The 19,291-nt window shown below is 29.4% G+C and overlaps 2 protein-coding genes across 4 annotated transcripts; both read right to left on the minus strand.

Moving 5' to 3' along the window:
• Positions 1–4,828: 4,828 nt before the first annotated feature.
• Positions 4,829–6,749, minus strand: LOC114189539 (Protein kinase superfamily protein). The gene is made up of 2 exons (XM_028078127.2): positions 5,301–6,749; positions 4,829–5,078 (listed from the first exon to the last, which is right to left on the minus strand). Exon 1 carries the CDS (start codon positions 6,424–6,426, stop codon positions 5,305–5,307), a length of 1,122 nt encoding a protein of 373 aa, XP_027933928.1. The 5' UTR covers positions 6,427–6,749; the 3' UTR covers positions 4,829–5,078; positions 5,301–5,304.
• Positions 6,750–8,046: 1,297 nt separating this feature from the next.
• On the minus strand, positions 8,047–15,222 carry ASHH1 (SET domain group 26). Of its 3 annotated transcripts, none has more exons than XM_028081957.2 (11): positions 15,002–15,222; positions 14,184–14,210; positions 13,967–14,031; positions 12,618–12,774; positions 12,133–12,219; positions 11,878–11,962; positions 11,705–11,798; positions 11,368–11,566; positions 10,601–10,635; positions 9,307–9,757; positions 8,047–8,456 (listed from the first exon to the last, which is right to left on the minus strand). In XM_028081957.2, the coding sequence occupies exons 2-11, from the start codon at positions 14,184–14,186 to the stop codon at positions 8,187–8,189; spliced, it is 1,446 nt and encodes a 481-aa protein (XP_027937758.1). In that variant the 5' UTR covers positions 14,187–14,210; positions 15,002–15,222; the 3' UTR covers positions 8,047–8,186. The 3 variants fall into 3 exon arrangements, with proteins under 3 accessions (XP_027937758.1, XP_027937757.1, XP_027937760.1); XM_028081956.2 differs by having other exon boundaries at positions 13,967–14,061; positions 15,002–15,220; XM_028081959.2 differs by having other exon boundaries at positions 12,133–12,324; positions 13,967–14,061; positions 15,002–15,220.
• Positions 15,223–19,291: the final 4,069 nt, after the last annotated feature.

The raw sequence follows: 19,291 nt of genomic DNA on the forward strand, positions 1-19,291 counted from the left end.
AGTACAAGTTAAATACATAAGATATAAGATATAAGATATAAGATATAATATATAATATATAATATATAATATATAATATATAATATATAATATATAATATATAATATATAATATATAATATATAATATATAATATATAATATATAATATATAATATATAATATATAATATATAATATATAATATATAATATACAATATATATATATATATAATATACTATAATTTTAAAATATATAAATTACATATCAAAATATAAAATTAAAGACTTTTGAGAAAGTCATAGGTCCCTTAATAATAACCAAGTTTGGCCAATATTCACCATGTCATAAAAAAAAATAAAGACTCAACGAGATTAAAAAAAATTAAGAAAAATGGTTAAATTATCTATCCTATATAATTCACCCATCAATATGAACATGGTGTACATCATTAAACTCTTCTAGTATGATGAAATAAAGAATTAAGAAAAACGGAAGAGCATGAAGTTTTTTAAATTAAAAATATGGAAAATTTTAGTTTATTTTTACCGATATTTCCTTCAAGAAACAATGTTTTTCGATAACTTTTTCTATAATTTTTTCAGGAAAATATGATATAAACAAGTTTTCTATTAGCTTTTATTTTTAATAAATATTTGAAAATGTGTATCCAAATAGATTGTTGAGAAAGATAATTAAAGATATATTTAATATCTTTCAACACTCTTCTTTTTTATAGAGTGTGCATGAAAAAGTTAGACATCTAACATATTTCCTTCCATTATTCATTCATACCGAAAACAAGTGATAAAAGAATATAATATTATTTTTTTTGTTATTTTTTTATGTTTATAAAAGTAGAAGTGCTTATATATTTTTATCACTACTAAAGTTTACCTTAAATTTCATATACATCGACAACCTTCGATATTAATTTTTCGCCTCATACTTATGTCATGTTTATGGAAAGTCCATCGTTATTTGAGAAAAGATAATCCACTTGATAGACACATATTTATATTAAGCACACCTTTTACTTCAATTTATATAACTTATTTTCAAACATATAAATATAATTTTATTCTTCAAACAATAACTTATATTTTCTATTAGTCTCAATTTTATCAAAATAAGTGACGTCGTCTTTTTTTTCCTACCTTTCACCACACCTTAATTTTTTTCCTTTATAATTATATTTCAAAGTTTATAATATATATATAATTTTAAAACTAAATCCCGAAGATACAAATGGAGAAGTAGGAAGTTAAAGAAGTTAACCTAAACAATTAAGAAGACAAGAACATTTCAATTGTTTCAATTAATTAAAAATATCTAGCTAACTCATGACATCGAACAAAAATGTAACTTAAAGCGAAAATCATCGATCTCATAAAGAGTTAAAGTACAAATTTACAATATTTATTGCATGAAAGAGAAAAGGAAACAAAAATAATAACAAGGAGGAATTTCTTTTTTTTTTCTTTTTCCGGTAATGGTTAGTTGTTGATTTTTTTAGCCGTAGAAATTGAAGATATAACCTCTTCCGCTCTTCCTTTTAAAATTTATCAAATTAATTTTATTTCTTTAAATTATCAGAAAAAAATTTTATCCACAACCTTCTTCTTCCGTCCCTTTCTTTTAATTAAGGCTGGGCAAAATATACCGAACTGTACTGCATTATCAATAATTGCACTGAACTAAAAAATAGTTCGCCTGAACTGCACTGAACTGAAAAACAGTTCAGACGAACTGAACTGCACTGTTTTTTTTTTTCTAATAAACTGAACTGTACTATACTGCATTGCACTATAATATGAACTAAAATGAACTGTTATAAACTGAACTGTTTTATGAACTGCACTAAGTTTGAAATGAACTGCACTATTTTCGAATTAGATTGAATTATTTTTTAACTGAACTGCACTACTTTTGAATTTAACTAAACTGTTTTTGAACCGAATTGCACTAATTTTGAACTGAATATTTCACTGTTTTTGAATCGAATTGCACTGATTTTGAATCAACTACACTATTTTTTAAACCAAACTATACTATTTTTGAACTAAACTGCATTATTTTTTAACGAAACAATACTATTTTTAAATCGAATCGTACTAATTTTGAACTAAATTGTATTATTTTTGAACTAAATTACACTAATTTTAAACCGAACTATACTACTTTTAAACTAAATTATACTATTTTTAAACCAAAGTTTGAAAATGTTTAGGAAACTAATTTTACAACTTTATTAATTTTTTTTCTTTTAAACATGTCTTAATACTCATCTTATTAGTTGCAAACACATTATAAAATGTATGTTTAAGTAAAATACAAGTGATGAATTTAAATATAGAAGAAAATATATATATATATATATATATATATATATATATATATATATATATATATAAATGTAAGAAGGGCTGAATTATTATTCACAGGGACTTGAATTTAAATAAAGATATATATATTTTTAAAATAGAAATGGAAAAACATATTAACATCCTATCGGTGCTTAACAAATACTCTTTAATTTTGTAAAGGAAGTCCATATTTAACAAATACATCAATAACTTTAATGGTTTCTTTGCAAAAAAATATGTATCCAAATTGGTTCTTTTTCTCGTTAAAGTTTATCATTGTCCATATTTTTTGAACCTTGTTTATTAGCTTTCAAACATAAAAATCTAAGTTTTTTTACTGTGACAGTGGGTGCTGATTGAAACAAAAGAAATGGAGACTGCTCTAATATAGAATAGAAAAGGGACACCCAGTTCAGTTCGTACACGTAGGGGTGGGCATAATATACTGAATTGTACTGATCCATGGTTAATTGCATTGTTTTATACTGAAAAAAACTGAACTATTTGTAATTAAAACTGAACTTAACTTTTTTTCAGTTCAGTTTCAACAAACCAAACTTATATCAGTTAACTCGTGTACGAACTGAACCGGGTGTCCCTTTTCTATTCTATATTAGAACAGTCTCCATTTCTTTTGTTTCAATCAGCACCCACTGTCACAGTAAAAAAACTTAGATTTTTATGTTTGAAAGCTAATAAACAAGGTTCAAAAAATATGGACAATGAAAAATCTGGACAATGATAAACTTTAACGAGAAAAAGAACCTATTTGGATACATGTTTTTTTGCAAAGAAAGCATTAAATTTATTGACGTATTTGTTAAATATGGACTTCCTCTACAAAATTAAAGAGTATTTGTTAAGTACCGATAGGATGTTAATATGTTTTTCCATTTCTATTTTAAAAAAATATATCTTTATTTAAATTCAAGTCCCTGTGAATAATAATTCAGCCCTTCTTACATTTATATATATATATATATATATATATATATATATATATATATATATATATATTTTCTTCTATATTTAAATTCATCACTTGTATTTTACTTAAACATACATTTTATAATGTGTTTGCAACTAATAAGATGAGTATTAAGACATGTTTAAAAGAAAAAAAATTAATAAAGTTGTAAAATTAGTTTCCTAAACATTTTCAAACTTTGGTTTAAAAATAGTATAATTTAGTTTAAAAGTAGTATAGTTCGGTTTAAAATTAGTGTAATTTAGTTCAAAAATAATACAATTTGGTTCAAAATTAGTATGATTTGATTTTAAAATAGTATTGTTTCGTTAAAAAATAATGCAGTTTAGTTCAAAAACAGTATAGTTTGGTTTAAAAAATAGTGTAGTTGATTCAAGATCAGTGCAATTCGATTCAAAAACAGTGAAATATTCAGTTCAAAATTAGTGTAATTCGGTTCAAAAACAATCTAGTTAAATTTAAAAGTAGTGCAGTTCAGTTAAAAAATAGTTCAATTATCTATCAACTTCTTCTGTATATTATTCTTGATTCATACATGTGCTATCATTCTGTTCAATGTTACAGGGTTGACTCTGTTCCTGTGATGCTAAGGTGACTTTATCACATTTTTTGAATTTTGGTATAGATCCGAGTTGGAAACCATGATCTAAATCTAAGCTAAATAAAATCATCTAATAACTTTGAATGGCAGAAATAAATTTAAACTAATTTGTTGAACTGGTTTTGAACTTAATATAAAGATTTTGTTTTGATGATTTGAAGAATCACTTGTCACAATAGAAGTTTTAGAAAATCCAAAGCTCAGGAATTGATTTTGGATGACTTTTGAAACTTAAGCGATTCAATAAGCATATAAATAATCATATAAGTGCAAAAGAATGAGACAAGTGAAGTTCAATCAATACTTTGTTAACATTATTATAGTTTAGTCTTAACTTTTTTTTAGTTAGTCATTTAAACTTAATTTTAAACTAACAACATTTCAAAATACTTCTATAAATATTTTGATTGCAAATTAAAATTAGATGATAGATATATTTAAATATTATACTAATCCATAAAGATAAGATACTTGTAAAAATATTCTATAAACTCAGTATGCTTGTCAAAAGAAAGATTTTATTTGTCAATAATTAATCATTATTTATAAGTCGAATTTCCATGAATATACAATTACCACTGTATAATGTTATTTTATGATACATGTATCTTAAGGTAACAAACATGAAAGGTTTTTTATATAATACAATCATGTTTTTTTTATACAATGCAATATTTTTTTTTCATATAAAAAATTGTAGGCGTGAATAAGGTTCTCTTGTATTTACAAATGTAAAAATTATCATAAAAGTTATAATGAGTTATGATTTTGAATGTAATATGACGTCTAATTTTTCTACTCATGACTTGTAAGTGTCACCAAATACAAGAAAATGAACATAAAGTTAAAATGTAAATAATGTTTTTTTTAACTCTTAAATCTTAAGAGTATGATGTTATCAATTGTCATTTTTATCATTAGTAAAAAGTGAAGATGAGGCATGGTTGAATGTACATGTATTCTTATAAAGCCCACATATAACTTGGGGAGCTTTTCATGACATGTGTGACAATTGAATTACATTTATATAAGGAAGATTCTATTAATAAATTATTTACTGACCTGATTGATCATCTAGTTATACAACCAGGCCTGAGAGAAATCGAAAATCTTCAATATTATTCAAATGTTGGTTGAGGTGAAATCTACACCATATTGGAACCACAAAAGTATGATTGATCTCTTTAACATAATGAAATCAATATAATAAATAAAATAATCACAAAAGAAAAAGGAATGATAATGGTGAAAAAGAAGACATTGGAAGGTTGAACAGAAGATGATGATTATAAGGTAAATAATGTTATAGTAAAACAAGTAGAGGTAGATTTAATGGGGTGAGTGAAGAAGAAGTAGCAGGCATTTACATGATTAGGATGAGAAGAGAGGTTTGAGAGGCATGGAGTCCAACCATTCAACAACTTCTGGCATTGAGGGTCTTTCCTTCTGCAATTGACTGGTGCATTCACAAGCTATGCGCACATACTCCTTAACACTTTCCTCACTCAACCCTTCTCTTGAAATATTCACATCAACCATCTCCATCTCCGCATTTTGCTCCCTCATCTTCCTCGCCCACTGGACCATCCCAATGTCACTCTGGCCCAATTTCATTGGCAAATTCGGCCGGTGACTCGCCATCGTCTCAATCATCAAAATCCCAAAACTGTACACATCCACCTTCGTGTTCGCCACATTCGACCCTTCAATGTATTCGGGCGGCATGTACCCCATGGTGCCGGCGAACTGCGTGGAAACGTGGGAGTGCGTTTTATCCATCCTGCGCGCAAGCCCAAAGTCAGCGATGTGGGCCTGGAACTTGGAGTCCAGCAGGATGTTGCTGGCCTTTATGTCGCGATGAATGACGGGCTTCTCGAGCCCGTGGAGGTAGGAAAGCCCGTGGGCCACGCCGCGGATGATGTTGACTCGAGTTTCCCAGGACAGGGGGGAGCGAGAGAGATCGGGCTCGTGGAGCCACTGGTCGAGGTTTCCCTTTTCGATGAACTCGTAGACGAGTAAGCGTTCTGGGCCGGAGGCCCAGTACCCGAGGATTCTGACGATGTTTGGGTGGTCGAGCTTGCTTAGGGTTTCCATCTCCGCCCGGAACTCGCGGAAACCCTGGAAGGCGTCAGGGGAGAGCTTCTTGACTGCGACGAGGGCGTTGGTGGAGAGGCGGGCCTTGTAGACGAGGCCGAAGCTGCCGTCGCCGACGATGAGGTGTGGGGAGAAGTTTTCGGTGGCGACGGCGAGCTCCTCCCACGTGATCTTGATGAGGTTGGGGTCGGAGGACCAGCTGGCGTCGACAACGGCTAGAGAGAAAGAGGCATCGCGGGCGGGGGCGGGGCGGGTTGATCTCTGAATGGCGCGAGCGCGGGTGCGGGCTTTGGAGGAGTTGTGGTACTGCTGGCAGAGGATGATGACGCCGGCGAGGAGAAGCGTGACGACGAAGAAGCTGCCTATGGCAGCGACTATGGCTTGGAAGGTGTGCTCCATGGCAGGGGTGGAATGATTGATTGACTGAGTGAATTTAGAGAGAGAGAGAGAGAGAGAGATATGAATGATTAAGGGAGAGGGAATGGAAAATGGGAAGGAATTGTGATCGTGATTTCGTGGAAGATGTTGTGGGAGACCAGTCAACGGTTTTGCTTAAGTCATGAACTCCATTTTAACCTCATTTTTCTTTTGCTTTTCCCCTCTGCTGTGAATTTTGGCTCTTTTATCAGTTTTGGCGCTCTTGTTGACTTCAGAGGTTCATTATTAGTGGCTCTCTGTTGACCTTAGAGAGGGAAGGAGACAGGTTGGATAAAGTTGGTTTCTCCCATCAAATGGCTTTGTTTCTTTTCAGCTTCATTATCTATTCTATCTTATTATTGCACAGTTTCCAATTATGTTTCTTCCTCCATAATCGTCAACTGAACTTCTCACATTTTTTCTGCACTTACTTCTCCTACTTGCATTTCTTTTTTTCTGTTTTTTTTTTTTTTAACAAAACAAATCATGAGCTTTCTTGACAGTTAAAAATCTGGTTTCCTATTCATGCTAAATTGTGATTTGACATGTTTATCCCAATGGGGTTTGGTTGGATTGTTGCATTGGGGTTGGACCCATTCAAACTCCAAGTGAAATCTATACAATACATTTTCAGACACAAAAAACTGTTTCCTTCATGATCAAAATTGAATTTAATTTAAATACACTAATTTTTACACCCTCCCAAATCATGTATTAATATTGAAGTTCCTCGTCCACCTACAGAAAACAAGTGATAGAGGCCTAGTGATGAAAACAACAACAGAAAAGAAAAAAAAAACAACATCCTTCCGCTTAAAAAGATGTAACCAGACATTATGTTGAAATGGGAAGTCATGAGTGGGCCGAAATAACATCATTCTCCTTCCATTTCACATGGGTCAAAATTACTGAGACTACTTTACAGTTACAGAGACTCACTAGAAATATCATACATTTTTACAGAAGTTTAAATTTTATTTGATTGAATACTATAAATGAAATCTAAATATCTTCTGAAATTTCAATTGAATATACCCCTAAAATTGTAACTCTTACTTTATTTTATTTCTTTGGTTTCACCTCACATTTGCTTTTTATTTTCACCAGTGCAGAAAATTTATAATTCCGTTTTAGTTAATTTCAATTTGTAACACCTTTATTTCATTTTTCTTCCCTCTCTATCTCACCGATTATCCAAACAAGGTATTTTAGAAAAAGGAGAAATATATATATATATATATATATATATATATATATATATATATATATCATTTTATATTTTTTTCTTATTAACTCTCCGTGTCTGTAGCTACTAAGAGGAATATCCACGATGAATATGCGATACCAATGGATTAACAATTCGCCCTATTTGATCCAGTCAATGAGACACCGATGTCTGGAAAGTGATTAAGTTATCATTGATTTGATCTCTATGAGAAGATACATCCATGCTAAAATAATTATTTGGACGGTGTATATGCTGAGAAAATATATATTAACAGGCGACCAACGAACATACCGTTTATAATACATTTGTCCAATGCAACCAATAGTTTATTCCATGTATTTTCATTTCCATATATATGGGAAAAAAGGCAAAAATAACAAATAAATATTGAAAAGATTTATTCATCGAGTCTTGGATTCTCAATTTAATGAATTTTAAAAAGAAGTTCCCCCAAATTTGACCACATATTCAGTGACGTTGAAAATTACAGATTGGAAAAAATGAAAAGAGAAATTCAACCTGTCAAGAACTTAATTTCGTTTTCATTATCTACTTCAGTAGGTTTTGGTTGTCCAGGTGGCCTATGCGCAGTGCAAGCAACATTTTTCACAATTGACGAGTAGAGATCAAACTCAGCCTTCAATTTTAGGCAGCAAGCCTGTATCCACTTCTCTGCGACAGTGGTGGATACACTGTCTTGGCTATCCCTCTCGTGTTCCTCAATAGCAGGCCGTATTTCATCGTATAAGGAATCAAGAGTAGATGTAGCATCATCCTTTATTTTCTGCATAGAGATACCTTTAAATAAGAGATGAACACTAAACTAGACAAAGAAAAACAATCGGCACCGTATGCTAAACAGCATAATTGAGTGATAATAAAGCATTTACTATGATGCACAAAACCCCTGTTCCAATTCACATCTAAACTATGCCCAACCATTTGATTATTTTGGTCTCGATGTTGACATTCATGTGCTTTTGTAATTTCTTACATTAGCATTAAGCATTGATGGTAAGAAGAGAAGTGCATTAATCAGTAATTGCAGGATGAAGAGATTTGGAAGGGGGAGGGACCAGAGGAAAAGGAATTCCCCAACATGAAACCAAAGGATTTGACTTCTTTGAAGCAAGAGTGCAGAGTTCAAAGGAAGAATTCATTACCATTTAGTAGAATTGAAGTGCTTATTTCAAAGAAAAAACAAATGCACTTTTACTTTCTCACTTGACATTCTTGATTACTGTGAACTATATTAAAAATCAGTAACAAATATGATTTGGGTGGTCTGCAACTGCACAATATAAAGGAGTGATAGGATTGGAGTTTGCCACCAAATTAAACAACTTTTACAATTTCAAAGTCTGCAACTTTTACAACTCTTCGAGGCTTCCAGCTAAGTTCAAATACATTTACTTTTCTCTAAATGATAAATCTAGATTATGAACTAGTCATTTAAAACAAAGGATCCTCCAGATCCGATTACGAATCTCATAACTACGATACTAAAGCTATCTTTGCAAGAGAACGTACCTGAGATTAAATCCCCACTAATAACAAAATTAAGAGCCAAAGTTATAATGTTCAGCAATCAGCAATCAGCAATCAGCAACAACAAAAACTAACGAAAATTGTACCTCACAATGTAAAATCTCTTCTTGTGCTTCCTTGGATGCTAGGAGGCCAGCAGCAAACTTGGCATCAATTTTCTTCTCTACGAGATTTTTAAACCTTCCGCCATTATATGCCCTTGATCTTTTGGTAGACATGGACCTAGGTCCAATGTGATAGTTTCTGCCTGCAGCATTACCTCGGATTCGTGATATCATTGCATTCTTTTGTGAAAGCGCCTGTTCAGTATCGTGGGAGTACAAGTGCATATCCTCATCTGCTACTTCAGTTTTAATCTTTTTGACATCTAAATCTTTCATCTGAACTGAATCAAGGGACTGAACATTGAAACCAGTGGACTCAGATAGTTGCTCAGCTTTAAGCATCACATCTAAAGAGGATTCAGTTCGTCCATTAACATTTGACACTGGTTCATCCTCTGCAGAATCATATACAGGAATTTTCTCAACAGAGTACCTGTAACCAATAACATCAACAAGAATATTATGCACCAAGTCACCACGAGAAAAAGGAATCAAAGGAACGGTGTAAACAAATTTAGCATTATTTTAAATTTTGTGTATTTAAAAGTTACAATGTAGATATGTTGTATATAAATAAAATAAATATCAGGAGAAAGAGTTGTTAATCTTAATCAGGCATTTTACAATTACTAATCAGGTATTTTAGAATTAATTAAATTTTGCTTATTGAAAAGTTATAATGCTCGCACTTCCTGCTCTGATACAATAAAATAAAAGTTCAATGGCCCCTTTACACTGGTTTGGTTTGTGACCGAAAAAGTGTAAAATTGTTTTCCATTTTTACATTGTCGATGTATAACTATTTTTAAAAACAAATATCGGGAGAAAAAGTTTATTTCAATAAGGAGAAAAAAAATACGTCTCAATTTTATCAAAATAAGTGACGTCGTCTTTTTAATCACAAAATAACCAATATTATCAACTAGTAAAAACATTTATCCCCTAAAATATTTATAATGTTTAATGAAATATATATAAAATGACAAATCATGCCATAACTTTTAACTTTGTTCCAAAAATAGCATATATGACAATTTCATGACTGGATTTTCAAGATTTCCATGTGCTAGTAACCTGGTTGATGATGGTAGTTTGTTTTCCCATAGTCAGAAAGGAAAATTTTGAAACAATGACATTAGTTTCAGGGGATAGGTACTCAATACTAATTCATTTTATGTTTGATTATTACAGTGGTCTGCAGATTTCTAAAAGAGAAAATGAAAGCTGTTATTTAGAGAAGAATGAATCACAAAGAAAAGGACACATCAACAATTACCTATCATCATCATCTTCCCATAGATAAGTATCCTCCTGCTCATAGTTTTCCCAACATTAGGAAAAAATAGTGATTAAAAATGAATAATAATAATAATAATAATAATAATAATAATAATAATAAAAGAAAACGAAAGGAAAAGTAAAGTAAAGAAAAAGAAATGAATAAAACTAGCTATTTCCAATTATTAAAAAAAGTGCTTCCCCCGATTAAATGGTTGTCAGCGCATGCATTCCACTAGATCAAAACTGCTACAACAACAATCAAACCCTTTACCAGTAAGTCAGGTTGGTTACATGGATCAAGTAAAACATAGTGTTCAATAGGCAACCTATAGACCTTTAAATTCCTCCCAAACACTTTTATAGTTTTTCGGCTTCCCTCTGCCCCAAGCACTAAGGCTACCCTCAATGTGATCTACTCTCCTAATTCAGACCTCTAGTGATCATCACTATACATGCACAAACCACCTAAGGCAAGATTCTACCATGTTTACTGCAATGGATCAAAACTGATAATCAAATTGAACAGAAGAGTTCTTCTCTTTAATAAAGCCTCCATTAACACATTTTCCATATTATTTAGGTTTTATATTCAATCATCTACACTACAATAAAAAACATCTAACCATCACCTTTCAAGCTATCAGCAGGACTTAAAAGCTCATATCCTACAAGACTACAACAATCACGCCATGCGAAGCATACAAAAGGATTCATCCAAGCACTTCATTTTTGTGGGGTTAAAACTACCTAAGTAAAGCTTACCTGAAAACCACGAGATTTTGCTCCAAGGAACCCTGAACATTTGAGTGCACCACATAGGCAACGAACCTTTGCACCTCCAAACCATTCAAAATTATAATCATAAGCTAATTCAGTTCCAATAGGAATATCATGTTTTGCAAATATTCCGACTCTTATTTCCCCCAACACATTCCATTTTCTCGTCTCACAATTCGGTTGACTGCAAACTTAAAAGTATTCATTTGATATCAAACCTTGGGCAAGGGAAACAAAGGAGAACAAGAAAAAGCGCCTACTATATTTGCATACTAGCAGGTTCGTTTTACTTAATCTTCATATTTTAGTATATAGTGATTACCAGGAATGATTTATAAATCTAGCAAGGCTTCCTTTCCTGGTTGCATCAATAGATTCAGATGCATTAAGGCAAATGATAAATGCATCTTTAAGGCCTGCAAAAATCAAACATTTTTTTAAAACGTACAGTCAAATACCAGACAAACAGAAACATTGAATTTATTGACATTTTACCTTGATCATCATAAGCCTGAGATCTACGTTTGGCTTCCTTCCATGATATAACTTCTCCACAGTATTCGATGACAAATTGTCCTGCCTGTATGAAATATGTAAATTGAAGTGTGGCACTGCTGAACTAAAGGAATGACTACATGATAAGCCATACCCATAAAACATAAAATGCATTGAAATTCATCAGGTTTTTATAAGAAAGTTTCCCTTTTCCTTTTGCTAATTTCACTGCAATATATTATATCGTATGATTACCTTAAGATCCTCATCAGCCAAAAGACCCCATCCACGGCCTTCAGTTTTAAACAACTTTGTTTTAGCATATTCACACTTCTGAAATTTCTGTAACCATGACATATGGAACATGAATATAGTAATTGATATTGGCCTCGTCCAAAATAAATTCAAAGGTTCAAAAACGTTCTACAACGGCATTCTTGAGCACCACTGAGATGTTTATAAAATGAAAAGGAAAAAAAAAAAACAGAATATTAGTAAGCAATAAGTAGGTCAAGTTCCCTCAAAAACAGGTTGGGAGATAAAAAGGAATTAACGTCTCATGATCAACCCTAACTACCAGCAGGATAGTTACAGTAAAACCAAAAAAATTGCATCTTTAAATTTTTGTGATCAACAGATTCATAATATATATATATATATATATATATATATATATATATATATATATATATATATATATATATATATATCACCGTATACAGAGCTAAACATGAATTCACCTGATTTTTGCACAAGATATCACAAGGGCAATAACCAGGGGTGCATTCTGTGCTGGTTAAAACATTCAAGCAGCTATCCCCGCATGCACTGTCAGTGTCATCAGCATCATATTTGCATTCACATATAGCAATATCCTCCTCCTTCTGCTTTTTGTGCCTGGAATGAAATGAAGTGAAAGGTAAACAACTCAATATAACTTTTGATGCTTAAACCAGAATTTCGATACAAAATATTCATCAGATTTTGCATTTAAGATTGGATTGATAGTAAGGATACGATAGGCTTTATAACCTAGGCTATGTTTAGATGATGGTAAGGAATGTAATGAGTTAGTAAACCAGTATTTGTTTTTTTTTTAAAAGGTGTAATCCAATTATAATGACAACAACTATTTTCCTAGCTAGGTTTACATCTTTAAAATTACTGTCCTTACTAAGTTTTCAGCACATTCGGATACTAGGAAGGATGTCCACTATTCTTTGGATGGGCTGCTTAATCTTACTAACTCTTGTTTGTCCGGTAACCCATCCATTATGCTCCCTCTCCTGTTCTCCACGGGTATTGTCTCAAAGGAAATGGACAGCTCCATCTTACTAAATCTAGTCATCAGGAGACGGCCAGAGAGATGATACTTAATATTGAGACTAAGTGTCTATTTAGATAAACTTATTTACAACCACTTATAGGAGAAAAAAATAAAAAGGAAAATGAAATACTTTATATCTTCAAAAGCTAAAATTAACTTATACATAACTAAAAAAATAGCTTTTGGAGAAACTAATGAGGGAACTTGTACACATTAGTTTGGCATAAGCTAATTTTAACTTTTAGAGAAATTTATGTAATTCATTTCTTCTTATTTTCTTCTCATATAAGTATTTATGAAAAAAAAATTATCCAAACAAACTCTATCAAACTTCCAACTATGTCAAATGGCCAATGAATAAGGACAACAAAAGAAACACCAATAAGCACAATAGCAAGTTCAAATGAATGAAATTATACCAGAGGCTAAATTACTACCAAAACAAAATTCAGCACAACTAAATTGTTCAATAGATTTTTGTATGACAACTTCATAAAGACAACCCGATCAGGATGTATGTTTTGTGTTAATAGAATTATAGCGAGACAGCATTAATTAATAAGTAGTCAATCAAGTTCAAGAACCCACTGGTATGGATTCAACTTCAACAATACATGGGGTCTGGATTCAATTTCATAATAAGAAGCAGTTTCCATCAAAATATACTATGATCACAGAGAATTGGAATTATCAACAAAGATGAGGAGGGAGAGATCAAAAAAACACCATAAAGGAAATACTGTATTATAAGGAACTACTAACCTTCGCATGAAAAACTCATTCTGATTTATATGTATGTACTGAGGCAACTCTTCACTAAAAGGATCCTTCAAAGTAACAATGTCCTTGTTAATTGACTGAAAACACACATTAACATGAAAAGTATTTTTTTTTAATAAAATAATAATATCAAAATATAAAAGGTCAGACATAGGGGAAGGAAGTGACGTAAAACCTAAAATAAAGAAGAAGAAATTACCATCTACGCAAAGATTGTATTGGTAACCTGTGAAATTGGAAAACATACACAACTTTTTAGGGATAGCTTTATACACGCTGCAATCAACTAGCAAATTAAACCAAACTTCTAGTAACAGTAAACATAATAATTCATTCAAAATAGAAATGTAGAAAAACAACCACACCTTTTTGTACTCGATTTACTGATCACTATGGGATGACCAAGTTCATTTTTTCTATATTTTCAAAAAAAATCTAAAATATGATCTAATTTGTTAAAAATTGACTTCAGAAAGATAAGAAGTGAGAACAATTACAGATCGCTACTTTCCACCATGTCTTCATCAAAGACATGAGTTAGAAATAGCTCTTTACCCGTACAAGCAACCCCAATAGATACTTTCCTTATAAACTTAGTTTAAACCTACAGTTTCACAACTTCCGAATTGCAAAAGTATGAATCTACTTAAAAAAACACAATGTCATAACAAATTTCTCTGGGCATAATATAGAGATTTTAATCCAGTTTTTGGCCCTTCCTTTTACTTCTCTTCATTTTTTTTCATTTTAATTGGGTGAGACCTAACCTACTGGTCATATACTCAATCTTTCGAGCAAATTCACAAGTCCAGACCCGCTACTAAGAAGAAGCTTGAACTGTTACTAACAATTAATTATTAAATAGATTTTACTAAACCCTAAAACCTAGAGAGGATAAAATGAAACATGATAACAATGGTGGGGCTATATTGGCATCCGAAAATAATAACTTAACATGATCAAAAAATTGAACTCAAGATCATTGCAGAAAAGATAAATAATCTGTGAGAGTGAAACCTGAGCTGACAAAAGAGAAACCTAATGATCAACAAACCAACTGCGAATGTGCTTAACGGTTTCCAATGTAAATAGAAGATCTGCGTCGGCACTGGTGGGTTTCGGTAAGCCTTGCAGGCCAAATACAGATATAATGACGCGAAGATATGGCCGTGGCTCTGGACTCACAGGGACGGAAAAGTTACAGAAACTCAAGGAAATATTTTCATAACTTCATACATGAAATTTAGACCAAGTTATCAATTTACTTCTTATTTTTCTTAAATAAATTCAACTTTTTGCTTATTTTGAACTTTTAAAATGTTATGTTTGAAAATAAAAAATATATAATAATAATAATAATAAATAATAATAATCTTATAGAAGATTACATACTAATTTGACTATTATTGCTTTGATGAAACTGTGTATATTCAGGTTATTGGAAAAATTTGCAATCCTCTTAAAATATATATATTATTCATCTAATCGAAAATTTCTTATATATCATACCAATAATCATAAAAAGTAGTTATATATATATATATATATATATATATATATATATATATATATATATATATATATAATTGAGCTTATACTTTTCTTTTTAAAATATAATCAAAATTTATAATAATGATATTTAATATGATGTTATTTAAAAAACATATACTTAAATATAAGCGTGTTTTTTTTTACCATAATAAAAAATAAACCATATAAAATTATATATAAGCAATGTAATTAAATTTATAAAAATATATTTTATAATTAATTAAACATAAATATTTTTATAATTTTATTTTAGATTTTTTTTAATTGATTGAGTTTAACAAAATAATTATCAGCTATAATCTATAAATCTTAAATTGTTTGTATCATTACAATTTTTTTATTAAATCATAAATAAATATAAATAAAAATATATTATATTAATAATTAATTTAAAATTATAAAATAAATTTTCTTAATTTTGTAATTTTATAATTATGAGTTATGTAGGGACAATTATTATTTATTTTTTGTAGTTTATATATATAATAAACTAAGTTATTTTAAAAAATATAAAATTTAAAAAAATGTGAATCTTAAAATGTGGTTATAAATGTTTATTAAATAGATGTATACTTTGTTGTAGTAAGCATGGAAAACTTATTGTGGATGATTTTGCTGAATCAGTTTTAATATCTCTTTCTTTACTTTCTTTCCTGTTTGCATTTAAAGTCACAATTTTTGTGTTTTTTAGTTTTTTATAATTTACCTTGTTTAGTATCACTTGTATATTTCTTAATTGCTCATTGAATGAAATCTAATATCAACGATTAATAAGTACCAAAATATGTAAATATCAATGGAATATCTTTGTCACTTTTGTATTATTTTTTCTACTTAAAACAAACTACTTTATTTGTCAGTTACGAAAATGCAAAATAAAATTTATGAAGATATTAAATAATTTTTGAGATACAGATAAATGCAAAATATATTTCCATATAAATGACAAAGTATGAAAAAAATAATAATTTAACGATTGCTATAGAATATAATTCAACAATGAATAATAATAAGAGATGAATAATATATAAGAGGAATGAAGGTGAGAATTATTTTTATACTACTATATCTATATACTATAAATACATAACCAATTACGACTTATAATTGTCAATTTTTAACCCACGGTAAAAAGTATCAAAATAATATCATTTTAGCTTCAAAATTATTAAAATTGTGTAATTTTGAAGTTATGTGAGTTTAGTATGACTTTAATTAAAATTAAATAAAAAATTATAATAAACTAAAGTAGTATTAAATTAGTACAAGTTAAGTTTATATCACAATATACTTTAAGTTATATTAACTTGATACAACTTCAACTAAAATAAAACAAAAAATCACAACAATAACATATCAAACCGGCACAACTTCTTCAAAATAAGCTATACCAAGTTGGCATGATTTCAAAATTATAACGTTCTTATTACTTTGAAGTTAAAATTGCATCACTTTTGTGTTTTTGTTTGAATGAGTCACTCATTCAAAAAATATATTTTTCAAAATTCTAACATGCAGCACAAGAGCAAACTTGTTTTACATGACAATAGATTACGTATCTTATATTACTTGTGTGCGTGAATAATTTCAGTCAATGATTAATAATTTAATCAAAAAATTAAATAAAATATATAAATATAATTAATATTTCCGACAAAAATTAAATAATTAAGTAATGAAATAATTTATAATAATAGTTTTAATTCAATTTGACATATTCAAATCATTACTAGTGTAACATAAATGTTAATGATAATTACAATATATAAGAAATTTGAATTGTGACTTTTATTATTTCTTTTAAGTAGTAAAAGTGGCTTTAAATTAGATACACATGCTTTTAAATGAGTGAGTGAACTTGAAATCATTAAAAAAATGATTGTAGATATAATTGCTGTAAAAAAAATAAAAAAGAAAAGTGTTGAGTTCAAGCTATTTCAATACAATTTACTTCCTATTAATTGATCAAGGATAATATTATATTAAGTTCCTCCTCTAATGAATGATGTAAATTATGATTCATTACATGGTGATATTTGATTGAGTTAAGAATGAATAGAACGTAACATTTTAATGATGAAAGTATCATCCACTAGAAAAACAATCCTTTTACCATTTAATTTTTGTGTGATCAATCTTAAAGCATTATGTGTATGTATCTTCTCCTATATAAGATATAATTATGTACCTAAAAGATATAAATATTTTTAAATATTTTAGTGCAAGATAAATACACAAACATAATTTATAAGATAAATACACAATATAAGAAATTGTACATCTTGGAAGTCTCACGTCGAGTAGAGATAAGGTTAATTTACAATATATAAACGGATTCAATTTTTATCTAACAAGTTAGTTTTGTGAGGTTGAGTTAGGTTTAAAGGACACTTCTAACATGATATCATAACTATGTTAGAATTTGAGTGCAATCCTTACTTTATAAATCAATTTTGTGAAACCTATTTCTAACATGGTATCACATAGGTTGAATTAGATTTAAAATTTACTTATAATGATACATAAATTTATATTTAATATATTTGTCTCATAATATAGGTTATGATAATATATATACTACACATGAATATATTATTGGATTTTGTACATTCACTTTAATTGATGGAAAAGATGCAGGTGTTCCCAACAAGAAAGACAGATATGAGGGTGAAAGAAGTGGTGTGTATGGTTAAAAAGCTGACTTTGCAAGGAGAATGAATGAAGCTTTAGTGAACAAGTTGGACATCGAATATTTATGATTATTATTGTTATTAGAAAAAGCAACAATTTTTTGATACGGTCAAGCCATAGCCAGGTTGTAACTTTCGCTTTTCTCTATTTCCTTCCAATGCCTTTCCCATTTCACTCTCTTCTTTTTATTCTTTTCAAACACCTACATTTATTTCTTCCATGCTAAAGACAAAATCCTATACAAATAAAGTACATATAAACATAATCTCTCATTTAATTACTTTTTTTACCAACATAATTTTATAAAATCATAGCTAAGTTTTGTTCAAAACTATAACAACCTATTTCAATCACTTCTCTTTCTTTTATTCAGAACGATTGAGTCCAATGCTATATTTGTTTTTTCAGATTTGCAGACCTGTTTAAGGATGTCAAATTCGGTTTTTTTTTTTTACTTTTAATAAATGGAGCAAGTCTCTTAAGTTAGCTTTTAAAATGCTTAATTAAAAGCACTTTTGTTCACATATTAAAAGAACAGATTGATTTTAACTCTTATAGATTCAAACCGATAAATTTAAATTTTCTTTTGTACTAGTTCTATTACTGATACAATTATAGAAAAGGTATTTTAATTTTGCACCTCGACACACTCTATACAAATTATCGTATAATTAAAAATATTATTATAACTTACACAATCTTTTATGTTTATAAATTATTTATAGATTTGGAATTATATTCACGTAAAATAAATTATTTATTACATAAAAAAATAATTAAATATTTAAATGTGTTTTCTAGTTTATATGGGAGGAGTATGTTTTTTATTTTTATTTTTTAAATTGAATATTACTACTTTCGATCTGTAATATTATATGATATTGATTAACTACTTTTGTATTGATAAATAATTATTCTATATAACAAATACCAGCTATTCTTGATGAACATTAAAGACTACGAATAGTGGTTTGCACTTATAGAAAAAAAAGTTAAAGAAAATAATTTATAAGTTTAAAATTAATTTTTTTTTATATTTTATAAATACTAAAAAATGTGGTTTAA

Source organism: Vigna unguiculata, chromosome 7 (genome assembly GCF_037176805.1).
Source record: "Vigna unguiculata cultivar grain cowpea cultivar isolate G323 ecotype 2 chromosome 7, ASM3717680v1, whole genome shotgun sequence".
Lineage (NCBI taxonomy): Eukaryota > Viridiplantae > Streptophyta > Magnoliopsida > Fabales > Fabaceae > Vigna > Vigna unguiculata.